This window comes from Oxyura jamaicensis, chromosome 9, assembly GCF_011077185.1.
Source record: "Oxyura jamaicensis isolate SHBP4307 breed ruddy duck chromosome 9, BPBGC_Ojam_1.0, whole genome shotgun sequence".
Lineage (NCBI taxonomy): Eukaryota > Metazoa > Chordata > Aves > Anseriformes > Anatidae > Oxyura > Oxyura jamaicensis.
The window spans coordinates 12,097,281-12,112,724 of NC_048901.1; the positions used below are offsets into that span (position 1 = coordinate 12,097,281).

The 15,444-nt window shown below is 43.0% G+C and overlaps 1 protein-coding gene across 3 annotated transcripts in view; it reads right to left on the reverse strand.

Annotated features, from left to right (window-relative positions):
- The window catches only part of AMER3 (APC membrane recruitment protein 3), a 35,420-nt gene extending 20,393 nt beyond the window's left edge, over positions 1 to 15,027 (reverse strand). For all 3 annotated transcript variants that reach the window (XR_004753119.1, XM_035334176.1, XM_035334174.1), the window contains exons 1-2: positions 14,872 to 15,027; positions 5,954 to 8,968 (exon numbers count right to left, since the gene is read on the reverse strand). Coding sequence is in view for 2 of the 3 variants with exons in the window: in XM_035334176.1 (XP_035190067.1) it covers positions 5,972 to 8,947 (2,976 nt within the window). In the remaining variant the exon portion in view is untranslated. The remainder of the gene's footprint in view (positions 1 to 5,953; positions 8,969 to 14,871) is intronic.
- Positions 15,028 to 15,444: the final 417 nt, after the last annotated feature.

Consider the following 15,444-nt stretch of genomic DNA (forward strand, 5'->3'; position numbering starts at 1 on the left):
GGCAGGTGGGAAAAGGGAAGGGGGTGAAGTAGGATGTGTCGACCAGGAGGGAGCAAAAGGAATGTACAGAATGTAAGAGGAGGAAAGAGAGGAACCTGTGTAAGGCAACTTGGAGGGAAAGTTGTCCTGAAGGAAAAAGGAGTAAATTTGGGAAAGAAAATTAACACAGTTAGACAAGATCAATAATAGGGAGACAGACCATTAAAATCTGCATTCTCCTACTTTGTTCTCTGTTGTGAAATGAGAATCATTCAATCAGATACAGGGACAAAGAGGGCCTTCCCTTTTCTCAGGTCTCAAATAATCTCCTTATCCTGATCTGCTGCTATCTGATGCTGTCATTTGAGCAACTGTCATCACCGGCTGCTGCTGTCACTAAGTGAGCTTTACCTGAATAGGCCTCCCACGGTGCTTGGAGAGAGAGGTTTAAATTTAACGCATTACTCAGCTGGAAGAATCTAACATGCAGCACCTCTTCGCTCCTTCCTACCCTGAGCTGTATTGCTGTCCAAGTACTGTGAACTTCTTTCTCACTTTCAAGTGTTGTAAATGAGATGCAGTCCCCATGACTTGAATGAAACAAGAAATTTGCCACACCTGATGTATGCAGTCTAGCCTTTCTTGAAGAACTGAGAAGGAGAGCTGCTTAAACAAAACAGCCTTCCACGAGACCCGATAGGAAACTATGCTCATTTGGGATATTTCCTTAGACAAGCCCTTTGAAATGCAGTTAATTGTGCAGGCTCCCTGGACTATTGTTCATTAGAACTGACTCACCACAGCAGAGCTTCATGCCTTTCCCTGTGATGGTCAAATTTGTTGCTTTTCTTCCCACCCTTATGTCTTCCTATGCATCACAGCAAAACAGAACGGAAGCAGGTTTTATTCACGATAGCAGAAACTGATTCATCCTCTCATTAAAACAAATGGGGCAATATTCAGCTAAATTCCATGCAGATATTATAATGCCATAAACTTCCATAACCAAAGCCTGATTTGTATTTTTGCAGTTGTGTCACACCCCCAAATAAACAGTTAATGTGTTTGTATTCTGCCGTGGTTTCTCCCCATGTCTCCTACAGAGGTGCTGTGTTTGTATACTATGTCCCATCCCTCAGCCCATGCGGCTGCCCAAAGAAACTGTTCTCCTTTTTTTCCCTTTCCTCCATCACCACCCCCCTCAAGATCTCAGATGCAAGGCTGCAGAGACTGGGAGACAAATTCTGCTCAGTTTTAAATCTGAGAATCATTCCCCTGGCTTCACATTCATACTGGTGCAAAGCAGAAGAGAATGTAGCTTTCTGTACTGTTGTCAGCAGGGGAAAAATAGAGTCCCTATAAGACTGTATCCATGGAAACCATCCTACTGCAATAGCAAGTAAAGCAGCAAATCAATCTCTTCAATTTTAAAATGAAACCCATTTAACAACATTACAGTGCATCTGCCATGTAAGAAATCATCTGTGCTGATAACTCTGTTGAAAAACCTTTCCCTAGCAAATAAGCTGGCAAGAACATTTCTTCATCCCTATAGAATTCTGATTTGGGGGGAGAATAAGCAATGATGACAAGGTCCCATGAAGACAGTATGATGAGACAGAGCCAAGTCCAGCAGCAACAGTGTTCAATGAAGGAGAAAATTGTTTAATTTAGCATTTAGCCAAAGTATCTGGGCACATGGTGACTAACACTTGAATGTATTAGCAGAGGCAATGACCTGTCACCTCTGTCTCTGTGCTCCTTGGTTATTTGGTACCATATGTGACAAACAGTATGTTTGTACATCACAACACTTTCCTCTGAATGGGAGTGTGTGTGTATGTGCTTGCACATGTGTGTCTGCTTGTGTGTGCGTGTGTCTGGCTGGTGGACTGTCAGATGAGATTTCATTATCTGGTTCAGTGCAGGACGATCTGGGCAGATCACACTATAAAGGGGTATGTTTCCGAGCCAGGGGCATTTCCAAGGCAGTGCATGTGCTGGCTGTCGATGTGTTTTATTGTTTTTACATTTCATTATGTGAGACCTGGGAGAGGACCTCCTTGCTATGCCATGGAGAAAGCATAGGAATATATGGATTTATTACTCCAGGCTTTGAATGTGTTACCCTACTCTTTCTCTGATGTGTGCACTTCAGAGGGATTCTGCCTTTATTTTTTCACCTATTGAGGCATCTCTGTGGCCATTTTGAGAAGTAATACTGTAATTTATCAAACATTTGCCTAAATATATATATGAGGCACATTCTGCGTTGCCTTTTTGTTTAACTTAAGTCCTGCAGTCTCTTCCTTTCCTATGTCTGGCTGATAGAGAAATACCTGCCTGACAGAAATGCAGCCTTATTTTAGACAAAGGGGATAAAATTGAACAAGGGGGCAATTAAAAAACACTACAGAAATTGCCTAGACTGCAAGTAGCCCTGCTGTTGGTAAAGATCAGATACACAATCCTGTGTCACTTCACAGTGCCTGGGCTGTATTTTATCAGCTTCTGAATCTCAGTTCCTTGATAACAGCAATCACATATGCCATACTGTCTTCTTTCATCTACAGCTGCCCTATATATTATGACAGCCCCTCTTTGATAGACAGTTATCTATTCTTTTCTGACCTGAGGGCAAGCTTATTCCAATGCACTCCTTTTAGTGCTATTGCTAAAACATAGCCAAAAGCATCAACTGGCGCATAATGTGGCTGCTCAGCATTCAAATGAAATGAGCACATATTGGTGGGAGCACGTGTGGTTTTTGTCACTCCACCACATTTACCAGTCAATGGAAGATGCAGTTTAAACCACCTTAAGTGGTAGAAATGGCTCAGTGGTCTGAAATGCTGTTGTCTGCAGAGAGGGCTTTGGTCTGCCTGTGTCAGTTGCTGTGATGTGCAGAGTTGTCTGCCTGTTCTGCCTGATCCAGAGATTTTCACTGCCAGAAGAAGAGATCCCAATACACTGCTTTAGGACAGGGGTCCCTTGTTGAGGCTGAAGAGTTTCCTGCTTGAAGACAACTAGCTGGTAATTTCTGACATCTACATAACCCTTCTGTATCCCCATATAATGGTGCTGTTTACTATCAGGGTTCAAATTCCTGTTGAGCCCAAATATAAGACATCTGCAAATTTTTGTCGAAAACACCAGGGAAGAGAGAAACAGGAGAGGAGCTGGGACTGCCACTTCTTGCACTATTCATCACTGAAGTTGTGCATCTGTGTTTAGCAGGGTGGAGAAACCCAGGAGGCCAGGTGTGGTTCAGGGAAAAACACCACACTAGTTGCAGCAGAGAGGATGGGTTCATTTGTTCCTGTATGTATGGGGACGTGTGGAGATGGGTGGCAATAGCTGGAGACTTCAATGGCTTTTTCCATCAGCTTCTCCTCAGCCTGTGTTAAATGGTAAGAAAGTTGACTTTCTTCCCCACCATGAGAGTCTGTGGGAGGAGCAGGGGCTGCACTGGAGCTGCTCATGCAACATTTGTTTTAAGGGACAAAGCAGGGAGCTGGCGCTGGCTCTGTCACTTTTCACAGCTCCGAGTCTGTCATTTTAAAGCAGTGAACCTTAGAGCATTCTTTGTGTATAAGCTCCTGGGGTTTACACAGTCGTGTCTGAAGTAGGAGTGTTTCTTGATGATGTCTGTCTCCATAGGTTCAGAGTTGGTACCATGTTTGTATCTTGCCTCATACACCACCACCCCCATGGTTAAGGTAAAGCTCCTGAGCCATATTCCAAAAAAAACCTAAGATTTCCAGCAAACCTTTAAGCCATCTGTTAATGTGGGCAGGCCAGAAGACATTGGGTAGGCAAACTTAGTCATATGGCAATGTTTATATGTGTCACCATAGCCGTTTCTTCTAATAATGTTAAATGCCATTTTAATTATTATGTAAATTCATTTTCTGTAAGAAATTTGTAACAAACAGCAAGCCTGTAGTGAAATGATTCCTCTAGATGAGGCCTTTTCTCAAAGTCTCTCAAATCCCATCTATATTTCAAAATGCCATTCGTTTTACTGTTAGAAAACCTCTATCAAAAATTGGCAGACCCCTTTTGGAAAAAAAAGCCTAAGTTATCACTCTGGGACACAGGTAATAGGGCACAAACTGCGTCACATTTCTGACAGCACAAGTATGAGTGCTGACAGGCGGTGACAGACAGCAGCTGCCATTTGATACAAAGCATTAGAAAGTGCCCCGAGTGCAGTGATGTCTAGTCGCCATACAGCGTCTTGTGCAGAGCAAGGACACAGCCAGTTGCCACGTTTGACAGTCACAGCAGCTCTGACTCCATTCTCCATTTCTACCACTAAGCAAGTGAATTCTCAAAATTAGAATCTCTCTGTGAATTCCTAGCCTGCAAATGCAGGGATATTCTTAGCAGTACCCTGTGGGTTAATATTCACAACAAACTGAAAATATTGGGCCAATACATACACCGATCTGCTGTTCTATCCCAAAAAGCTGTGCTGAGCACTGGTATCTTGCAAATACTATCTGTGACCACAAACTGCCGAACAGGTTACAAATGGATAATGTATTAGTAAAGGCTATTGAAGACTGACAGTCTCTGGCTCTTAACTTCACAGACACCCCTGAAAAACACCTCTCCCATGCATTGGAAGACTTGTCAGTGGTGAAGGGCACTTTCATGGAGATGTGGATAGCAAAGTGGGTGGCTGAATCTCCCAGGACTTGAAATTTTAAGAATGCTTTGTGCTCACACAGAGAGAAACACTGTTCTTTTTATTTTGTGCTTCTTGGGAAGCCTTTAGAGATCACCAGGAAGCAGTCACAGTGCTGTGACAAGAGCCAGAGAAGTGCTGTGCTCTCTGGGTCTCTCTATTCAATAATGAGCTGTTCCTTAATTCTCTGTCCTGGCCCTTGCTACAACCTCTTCTCCACCTTCCACCACCTCCAAAGGCTTCCTTCTTAGGACAGATTCTTCTCAGCAGCTGGAGGACAGAGGATTTCTCAGCTGGAGTAGAGTTAGAGCACTATAGATAGTGTCTGCTCTGGCCTAAAGCCTTGTGTGATGGATGAATCTGAACGAGCACAGTGGCTGTGTCCTTGATGTGCCTGTTGTACTGCAGAGCTGTTTCTTACCTCATGTCAGAGACCAGCTGCTGGATGTCCCTCTGCTATATAAGTGTGGTGCAAGGACTTTCAAAAGCTAGAGGTGCAGCACAGACCCTGTAATGCCTCTCCTGCACAGCCTGTCAAGTCGTGCTTGCTAACCATGAGGTTGTCTTAGCCCCAGCTTCCACACTGACCAGTGCTGCTTGGCCTGAGACCAGCTGCACGTGCTAGGGAGAGCCTTCCAGCCCGAAATTCTGGTGGGAAGAGCCTTTTGGTACACTCAGCAGCAGCAGAGGACCATTGTGGGCTTTCCCTTGTGCCTGAGGGTGCACCGTATGCACACATCTGTAGGACAGGGTATGTCTGACTGCCTGTGACAACACTGTCAGTGCTTGGCTTTCTCAAGTGACCCCTCTGCAGCAGCTCATGCATAAAGACACCAGCAGAGAGCTGTCTGATGTCCAGTTGTTAGCAAGGAGGGGAAGCAGGGCATAATTTTGAAGCTGTCATTATGCAGCAAGAGCATGTCATGACATGGTGGTGAGGATCAGGCTGAATGCTTTCTGCAGTCTGTGGCCTGGCAGCCACGTCCCCAGTTTTGTTCCAAACACAGCAGATCCTGGAGAAGGAAAAGGAGAAAGTTTCCCTGCTTCAGCTTGTGTAAAAACTGCTGAAGATTGGGCTTCAGCCTTTGCATGACATTCATAAGATTCAGTGAATGTGATACCTTCTATACCTGGGCTCTGGTATGGAGAACTGTGTAATTGAAATTCTGATCACTCTTACCAACCACACTAACGTGACATTTATTTTTTCACATTTATTGTGTATTATATGTTTGACATTCACATTTCACATTTATTTTCAGACTTCCCATAAGCACTCACCTTCTCTACACAGGTGTGTTATTGCTGGTTCCTCCCCACCACTGCTGTGTCCGGGGCTGCTGCCTCTGGGTGAGGGGACAGAGCTGTCACCCCCAACAGGCATCTGCAAGGGGACTCTGCATAATGCCAGGGCCCTGGGCTGCCGTGCTCGGCCTCCTTGGGCTGCAGTGACTCAGCTGGAGGGATGGCAGTGCTGTATGGATCTGATGAAACAGTAGCAGGTATGTCTAAGCAGACGGAGTTAAAGAGAGGTAAAAATGTTGGCCTGCTGAGCATTGTAGCGGGAGCAGAATCACTTGCAAACGTGAAGTCTTGTAAATAGGAGAACGCTTGATTATTTAGTTGGGCATATTCAAAACCGATCTTGTCTCTAGCTACTTCATCTAGGATTTTTGCTCTACCTTTTTGGTCCTCGGAGCAAATTTGCTCCCCATTTTGTTTCAAATGATATAGACTGCTGGCTTGGAAACTTGTTTCATAATTGTATTGGTTTGTGCAAGCAATACTGGAGTATTCTGGTGTTTGAGCAACACAATTGCATTCATTCAGTAGCTTGTTTTTGTACTGAGACATCTTACAAATGATATTGTTCATTTCATTCCCAATATATTTGTCTTCCAGGTGCTTGTTTTCATAGCTGAGTTTTAGTGATGCCACTTGCGTCACGCATCGCTCTAAGAGCTGCACTATGTTAGTACTGTTCTCCCTTGGCGTGGGGCTGATGTAGCTCTGGAAGCCTCTGAGAGTAAGAGGCTGCGGTGGTTTGTCACAGCAAACAGACAGAGAGTGATACATTGGTTTATTTCCGTCCTCCCTCTCAAGGGCATCCAGAGGTGAGGTCGCAGCAGTCTTATAGGAGTAACATGACTCTACTTCATGATTATCATTTAACAAAGGGCTTTCAGAGCTCTGTGAGCCACTCTGTCTGTTCAAGTTCTCTGCCAGCAGAATTCTATCTTCAGATGTCTCGTATCCTTTTGAAATTGTTGCCTTCTCAGTTGAAGATGTCTGCAGATTGTCTCCGTTTCCCTGTGATTGTGGTGCATAATTTGATGCACCTGTGGTTTCCGCAGTCCCAGGCACTGTAGATGAATGCTCATGGTGACTACCTTCCCTTCCTTGGGAATCCAAATTAGATGTATTAGTGCAAGAGTCTCTTTCAGCAACATTTACTGAAGACGCCTGGGTTGCATCTTTGCTTTTGTCCAAAGACACCCTTCGGTTAAATGTATCTTCCTTGCTTTGTTTCTCCTGCTGTGCTGTGCTCACATTGTGCTCAGGACCGGGGCTGGGAGGGATTGGTGAATGATTACCCTTTTCTGGCTGTGGCTGAGGGCTCTGAAGAGAGTCTGGGGAGGAAACAAGTCCTGAGTGTTTTCGCAGCCAGTTTATTATCCCCATGGTTAGTGAAAGCTCAGTATCACAGAGCTTTAGCAAACATTCTTTGCCTTTCCATGTGCTGTGGAAAAAACCCTGGCTGATGATGTCTACAGCTGGTTGGGAAGCCGTGTTTTCCTCAGCTCCAACATGAAAACTGTAGATGGACAAAGGGATTTCAATGGCTTGTTCGGAAATGCTTTCAGATGTACACAAGTCATCATCTAGGACGGGGTTTATTTTGACTTCACTTGAGTCATAGAAGAGCTCATAAAGGGCATCTCCACTGTAGCTGTCTCTTGGAAATCTGCCTGGGACCCCAGGGGTCTGAGCTTCCTTCACTTCATCGTCTTGTCCAGGAGAGAATGAATCGTAGTAGCCTTCATCACTCGTGGATATGGATTCCTGGTTGTCACTTTTTGGTGTTTCTGTTTCTGTGGGGTTCTCTTTGGAATTGTCACCATCTTTACCAGGTGACACCTGGGGGTCTGTCGCAGATGCAGCAGCTTGGCTTCCAGCCTTTCCCATGTCAGAACCAGGCATCGTCAGTAACTTCTTATCAAACAGCATGCTCTGATGTAGCCTCACTGATTTGTTAATGTTGTCCCAAAACTTCCCAAATTCAACGGCCTCATTCTGCCCTGGAGAGGCCAGCTGCTCCACACCCCCTTGGAAGGAGCCCATGGCAGGGCTCTCTTTGTGCTTGCTTCGTCTCACCAGAACTTCTTTGCTGTTCTCCAGCTCCAGGTGAGCAGAGCTCTCGTCAGCAAAGATTTCCCCACAGCCAGTAAGGGAGTCAAAGCTCTTCAGTGATGCAACATCTTCGCACAGAGGGTTGCAGCAGTCATAGGAAGAGTCAGACTGCAGTTCACTGTCTGAGCAGTCTTGTGACAAGCAGTCGGCTGCAAATGGTTCTCCAGTTTTGAAAAGGTACTTTGCGAGGCGCCCAGGCAACTCACTCTTGCAGCCTGGAGAGGACAGGTTCTTGTCCTTCTCAACCAGGAATGCGAGGCTCTCCGGTTTATTTTTTTTAATATGAAATATATCTCTGAGCCCTTTCTTTGATCTCTTGAGGGATATCCTCTTCCTGGGGATGGTTTTTGCAACAGCTGGTACAAAAGGCATCTGTGGCACAAAGTTCCTGTAATCAATCATCTGACTGCTGCAGGCAGACTGGCTCGGGCTTACTACACACTCTTTCTTACTGCTGGAACTGGACATCCCCGAAAAGCTGATGCTATTGACGAGTCGCCCCTTCCCCTTTCCAGAAAAACCTTCCTCACAAGCCCTGTTGCTGGGGCTGCAGTGCTCTGTTTTATCTGCTTCACTAACACAGTCATGGGTTTTACTCTTCCTTACAAGTTTGTAGGAAGACCCAGAGGATTTTTCCAGGCTGTTGTCACCAGCACCATTCCTTGCTGCTCTGGTGGAAAATCTGTAGTTCTTGTGTGTGGCCAGGTATGCCAGCTGGACTTCAGCTATGCTTCGGTTCCCCTCCAGGGCTGCCTTTTTGTCTTTCCCTATATCATTTTTGTTTGTAGAAGCTGTGAGCTCTGGTAGCACTTTTTCGTGTTGCACACTGGATTTGATGAAGGTTTTTCCTCTCTTGAGCTCCATGCTGTTTGCTCACATCTGTTTCTGTAAAGGAATCAGCAGAACAAGAGTACTTTTAGGTTGATGGCTGGCACTGAGCAGTCAGCTACAAGTCTCTGAAGAGACCAGCTGGAGCAGGTGCTCATCTGTAACTGGGGAACAGAGGAGCAGATATTAAGCACTATAGCATTATGTAATTGTTTTGTTTGCAGCCTGAAATTCCCATCACTGGTATTGCACGAGAAACAGAGCAAATGAAAGAGAAGTTGAGTTTGCAGAGGCAGGAAGATCCCGCATGGAGAAGACAGAACATGTTGTGTGTTGGAAAGTGAGGCCCCAAGAACATTTTGTTCATTAGAAAGAAGGGGTATTCGAATTTAGGATTAGGACTGTGGGCATTGGCAAGGTGAATCTGCATTATGCCTTGCTTAGCTCTTTCTAAACTTACTGTGTTACTTGTATCAATGTCAAGATTGGTCTCTGCCTAGATGGTGTAATATTGAACCTGTTTCATGTTTTCATACATCTAATTATTAATTATGCTAGCTGTGACCTTTCCGTTTTGCAGCAGTTATTTTATAGACACAGCTGATTCTTTCCTGCCTTAAGTAAATTTGAATTGTAAGTAAGACAATAACAACAAATACTTCCTGAAAGATTTTAGAGAAACCATTTTTTACTGGATGGGAAGCAGAAAAAAATTCTAAGTCCTGTTCTTGAAAGAGTCTGCCTGGAACTTTCTTTAATGAAACCTCAATCAAAGATTTGTCTTGTTTAAAATTGTTTAGACATAACTAAAACTGCCTAGAGCCTTGAACTCTGAAATGTGCACAAACAGAACAGTGCTATACCCATCGCTCCTGGACAAACCACCTGTATCAGCTCTGATGAAATGAATATTGCTAATACAAGAGAAAAATCTCATATAAGATCCTTGGACCCAGTATGAAGTAAGCAAGGGAATTTTTAAATTTAGAACCGAGACAAGCTTTTGCATATTTCTAAAGTAAAAGTTAAAGCTGTCTTTAGGCTTCCTTGATCCTCAGCAGCTGTCTGTAGCCTCCAGATGCTTACCAGTTGCCAGGGTTTGCTGGGAACAGCAATACTGTGACCAACACCTCACAAGATACAGGTCTGTGTATCTGCCAGCTCTGTTCCCCCCAGCACTTCTCCAACAGGCCGATGAGTGACAGCCGGCTTCTCATCCAAACTGCAAACTGGCAGGCGATCAGCGATATTTACAACTAAATGTAGGTCAGTGACAACAGGTAGGAAATATAAGGGTAGGGTGGGAATATTCTACTCCAAGAGCATGAATGCTATGGAAAATGTGGTGGGTGGTGTAATGGGAGGTCTGTCAGTATGATTGGGATGTTGGCATATTTACTTGCATTTGGGGCTGCATGTGAGGATTGCAAAGCATTCTTAATGAAAGCCAGTAAACATTTTACTACGCTGTCTGTTAGCTGAAGTTCACTGGTGCTGCGGAAAACCTGGTTTGCATATTTAGAAATAGGTCACTGGGACACGATTACACTCCTTGTCTGAAAAGCAAGGTGCAATTGAGAAGAAATTCAGTGCACAGAACTCTAACAGAGTTGTGAAAATAACCAGAAACAGCCGATACAAGGCCAATTAATAATAACCCAGAAATAAAGTGTCTGACATTTCAGTTCCTTGCAACAGCAGAAGCAGCTACTGTGTTCCTGTGGGAAGTCCTGCTGCTGAGAAGTTTCTTAGAGGCCTGTGACTTGTCAAATGCCAGCATTATAGCAATGTTATACTTAGAAGGGCTCTTTAAGTGTCTTCCAGCTGTTTCTACCCATTCTGAGTATTAAGCAAGGGTAATTTTTGTAGGAAATTGCGTATTTGGGGATAAATACTTTGTTGCTGTCTTAAAAGGCTTTTTAGAGATGGTTTTGTTTTATTGTCAAGTGTGACAGTTGTTAAAGCAAATAATTCAGTATGTTGGTCAATAATCTTTTGAGAAAAGAAAACTTTGATCTGCATTGTATCTCCTTGATAAGAGAAACAATGGACTAATGGTTTGGTAGCTGGGTGTAGAAACTTCAAGTCTTGTTTTTCTTTCCTTTTTTATAGATTAGGTGGGCAGTTGTAACATGAAATCCCAAATGTCCTGAATAACATCTGTACTGAGAATACATACAGTATGCCTGCGCTGCCAGTGATTCTGACAGGGCCATCCTTCACTATCACGTGGCATCAGTTTTTAGTCAGAAAGTCATAAGGCAGAAAGGCAAACATTTTTGAGAGGTTTTTGGGTTTAATTTTCAGTTTCCTCTGATGATATATATATATATATTTAAATGATCTTCTATGCATTTAATCATCATCTTTGCACTATGATTGTTTAATGTCTCTATTCAATTCCATGTATTCTTTTTCTCATTTCCCCTGGGATTCATGCCAGGTTAGTATTTAGTTCATTGCATCATCGTGCTTACCCTATTTGAACACTGGTACAACTTTGGGAATCTTCCCCATTAAAATGTTAAAAATGGTCTCTTTTCCATGGAATTACATGCATGTAATTACTTATGGAACACATATTCAGATAGAAGGCATTCTTGAGTCTTCTATTGGGCTGCAGATTAATTGTCATTTGCAATGGTGTTAGGTACAGCAGTGCTGAGGCTTCCAATCTCCCGTAACATGTATTGTCTGTCTTGGTCATACTAGCTGCTCACCTTTAGGATTTTACAAGTTTCTAAGCATGCAATTCGATCTGAATGTTGGGCTTATATGGAAAAAATGATTTTCTTTAAATTTGGATAACGTTGCTCATAAAATGCGGATATTTTGTGCTCAAATGTATACCATCTGTGCAGGGTGTCTGACAGCGTTCTCATAAACACAGAAGGGTTTACTGTGTCTGTGATGCACCTAAAAGTGAATTGAAGTTTTAGAATGAGGAGGTAAACACGTGTGTGGGCTGAGGAGACTTGTTTTTAGGGCAGTCAAAGCAATTGCAAATAGTCCTGGGTTATAAGGACTAGACTGAATTAGGTAAGTGTTCTGGTTAATATGACCCATCTTCAGATGGCCTACATTCAACCTCAGTGCAGGTCAACAGACGAGGAGACTAGAGAGGAGAGTGGTATGCCTGGTCTGGAGATTCATTAGGAAGCAGGAGGAAGATGGGTGGGGGCAGGATTCAAACTGTCTGAATATTACGTCCGGCATGAAGAGTGGAGAAGAGATGGGCCACATTTGCCTCTGTCCATGGACCACAAAGCCTTCAGGCAGGCTGAGACATGGGAATTTTCTGGGATCCCCCCTCTCTGGAGGAATGGGGGAAGACTGTTTTTGACTTTTGGGCTGGTGTCCAAGTTATTATCTTATACATTAACAGCTTATCTGTCTGTCAATGGAAAGGTTAGGTTAAGTTGTCTTCTAAGAAATGGTAAAACAGATTGTGCTTTAATGTGTCAGTACTTAAAATACCAGTCCTCTTGTGTGTAATTCAAGGAAGATCAGCCTAATGGGAAACTAGGAATATTTGCTCCATTGAGTGCACAGATAGAAATAATAGGATTATGAAGAGGAAATTTAGATGAACTCTCTGGCTTCAGTAAGTTTGGCTCAAAATTAGTTTTGCTTTAAGGAGGGAAAAGTATAACTAAGGTTCATTTATTCTAAAATCTTATCAGCTATCTGCCTTGGACACTCTTACTTGCTTGTTCAATGTGTAATTTATATATAATTGTCTGTCTTGGAGACTAGAAGTTAGCAAAATTCAGAATATAGATGATGTTTTTCAGAGTAGATAGGAGTGCCCTTTCCACTTTTTTACATGTAGTTGATTCATAAAAACTGGCAAGTTGAGGAGGTGGTGCCTCACTGCCTTGCTGAGCAGAATGCTGCTTTCCACTTGGGGTCTAATTTCACCTCCCTCCAAGCATTTTCTTTTTATTAAATAGAAGATTTGATAAACCTTGCATACTCCTCTACTTTGTTATTGTTGTTTAATTTAAAAAGCTGGGGAAAACTGTATTTGCACTGCTTTTGTGTTTTATGATAAAAGTTTGGAATGAGTCCAAAATCCCTTTTCCACAAGTGGCTTCATATCAATGAGACTGAAGATCCTGTGTATCAGTTACCTCTGAAAAGGTTGCTCCTGCTTTCCAAATGAAAATGGTAGCATAATTAAATTTCCTGGCAACATTTATCTGGTTTAGGCATTTGGACATATATTATGCTCTAAATGGGTGCACTTAAAAATTAGATTTATTTTAGAATATTTCTTGACATATTGTGCAAAGGGAGAGGGAAAAGAGCTGAGCTCTCTGGCAGGCTCTCACTTCCTATGGCTAGTTAACCTCGAGAGGATTTTTTGCTGGGCACCAGTTGGAAGTCCTAAAATGCATAAACAAATAAGCCTGGGGAGCTGAAAACCACAGCCACCTTTACAGTCAGTTCGTGGATGATACTCATTTTTAATGCTTAGGATCCAATCAATTAGCAATGCATGAAGAAGAGCTTGTGTTCCCAGTAAAGCGGGGCTTATTTTTGGAATAAGATCATTTATTTACTGTTTAAAAACCTTAGCTCTAGCTCAGAAGATGAATGTTAATAATGGAAATACGTACTAAAAATAATGAGTATACATTCCATTCTGTTAATTGTGTTTTTAATTATAAATCAATACAATGCTTGCTGGTAGGTGGTGATATCCTGTCTGCAGTCATTGTACACTGTTTCTAGTGAGCAAATAAGCATAACAGTTCCTATGGTGAAAACCAGAGGATTTTAAAGCAGTGTTCATCTTCTCACATTAACTGATTACTCTTGGTAGTATCTCATCTCCATCAGATAACAGAGAAGAACAGGGTGGAACCAGGGTGGAAGGGATGGAGGATGTAACCAGGAGAGTCTTGATTCACAATGCAGAAGAATGTTTATTTTGAAAGAAACCTGTGTGACACACAAACCTGGACTGAGATCACACTTCTTGTTAGGAGTCCTCCTTTCATCGTTGTTCCTGGCTGTATCTTATCATTCCTCTTAATCATTTGTCTCTCTAGGGTAACCCAGGATGCCTAATTATTTGCATATATATTTAGGTCAGGCGGTGGCTTTCCCACAAGAACCAGGAAAAAGCACATTGGCTTTTTTTCTTTTTTTCTTAAATCTTAATTCCACAGAGCACACAAAGTGAAATCTTATACTCCCCAGCAGAATACCAGAAGGATGTGTAGTTAAACGCTTAATCTTATTAGCTATGTACTGTAGGGAAGTCTGAACCTTCTTTTAAGCCCTGCCAACTGTTCTGTGAAGCTCAGGCTTTTGCATAGTAAAATTAACCACATTTCTACTCCCAACATAGTATCCTGCTGTGTGCTGACAGGAGGGATCTTTTGGGGAACAACAGCACCCACCGGCTCCCCAGCCCAGTGTGAGGCACTCAGAAGGAGGGTGAGACCATGACAAAAGGAGACTCCTTCTCTGATAAAACCTCAGCACCTCTCCTTCAGTTTTCTTCTGCACCTGAGGCTGAAAGAAATGTAACTGCTCAAAGCATTCTTAAACACACCATATAAAAGGCACCATAAACTCCTGCACAGGGAGCTATTGAATCATCAGTCTATTGCTAGGAGAAGGCAGCTGAGCAGAAATTTCTGCTGTGTACCTGAAAGAGAAACAGAGCATCTTTACTTGCCCTGGCCAGCAGCCTGTTGTACCAGGCAGCAAAGTGTTAACCCTGTCAGCTTTGGCCATTTTCAGTAATTTATTGCTTAAAAAGAAGGTGTACATTTATATAAACACAGGCATACACTTGTCAGATGTATGGAAGAATAATTAAAAAGTGATGCTTCAAAATCAAGCAGTCATCCCTAAATAATAGTCCCTTGGAGTCTCTGTCAGAGCAAAGGAAGTGCCATTGCACCAGAGCAAACAACAAGGCAGATCACAAAAATCCTACTCACCATGTTTTATCACTGAGCAGAAATCCTCTCCCTCCTAGCTTTGCTATGCAGCTGGTCTTTATCCAAAGGCTCTGGTGATGCTTTTCAGATTCAGAGGGGCTGGATCACTGCTGCTCTCCAGTGTTACTCTCCACCCCCCGTCTTTTCCTCCTCCTTCTTCCTTCATTCCCACCCCCTCATTCCTCCTGCTTGCAGCTTTTTCATACCTTACATAGATTCTAGGCTTCCACATGTAGCTTGATTTAGGAAAGATGCTTATTTCAGCCATCTGCTTGGTGTCACAGAAATGCCTCCCTTGTTAAGGAATAAAAACCCAGAGGATAAGCCCGGGAGTTCTGAGCCAGCGTTTTGATTCCTCTCTATATGACAGCTTATTAAATGGGGAGGAATACATCCAAATTAATTTCATTTCTCACAAAGATTTTTCTCTCTGATAGAATTCTGGAAAAGCAGTCATAACGTGTTTCTAGGTGAGTGAGATGCAGATTATTGGACTGTGCCACACTTTGAAGAAGTGGTTAGTAAGGCTTTTGTTAATGCTGAAGTCAAAGGGGGTTTTATGTGGGAGCAAAG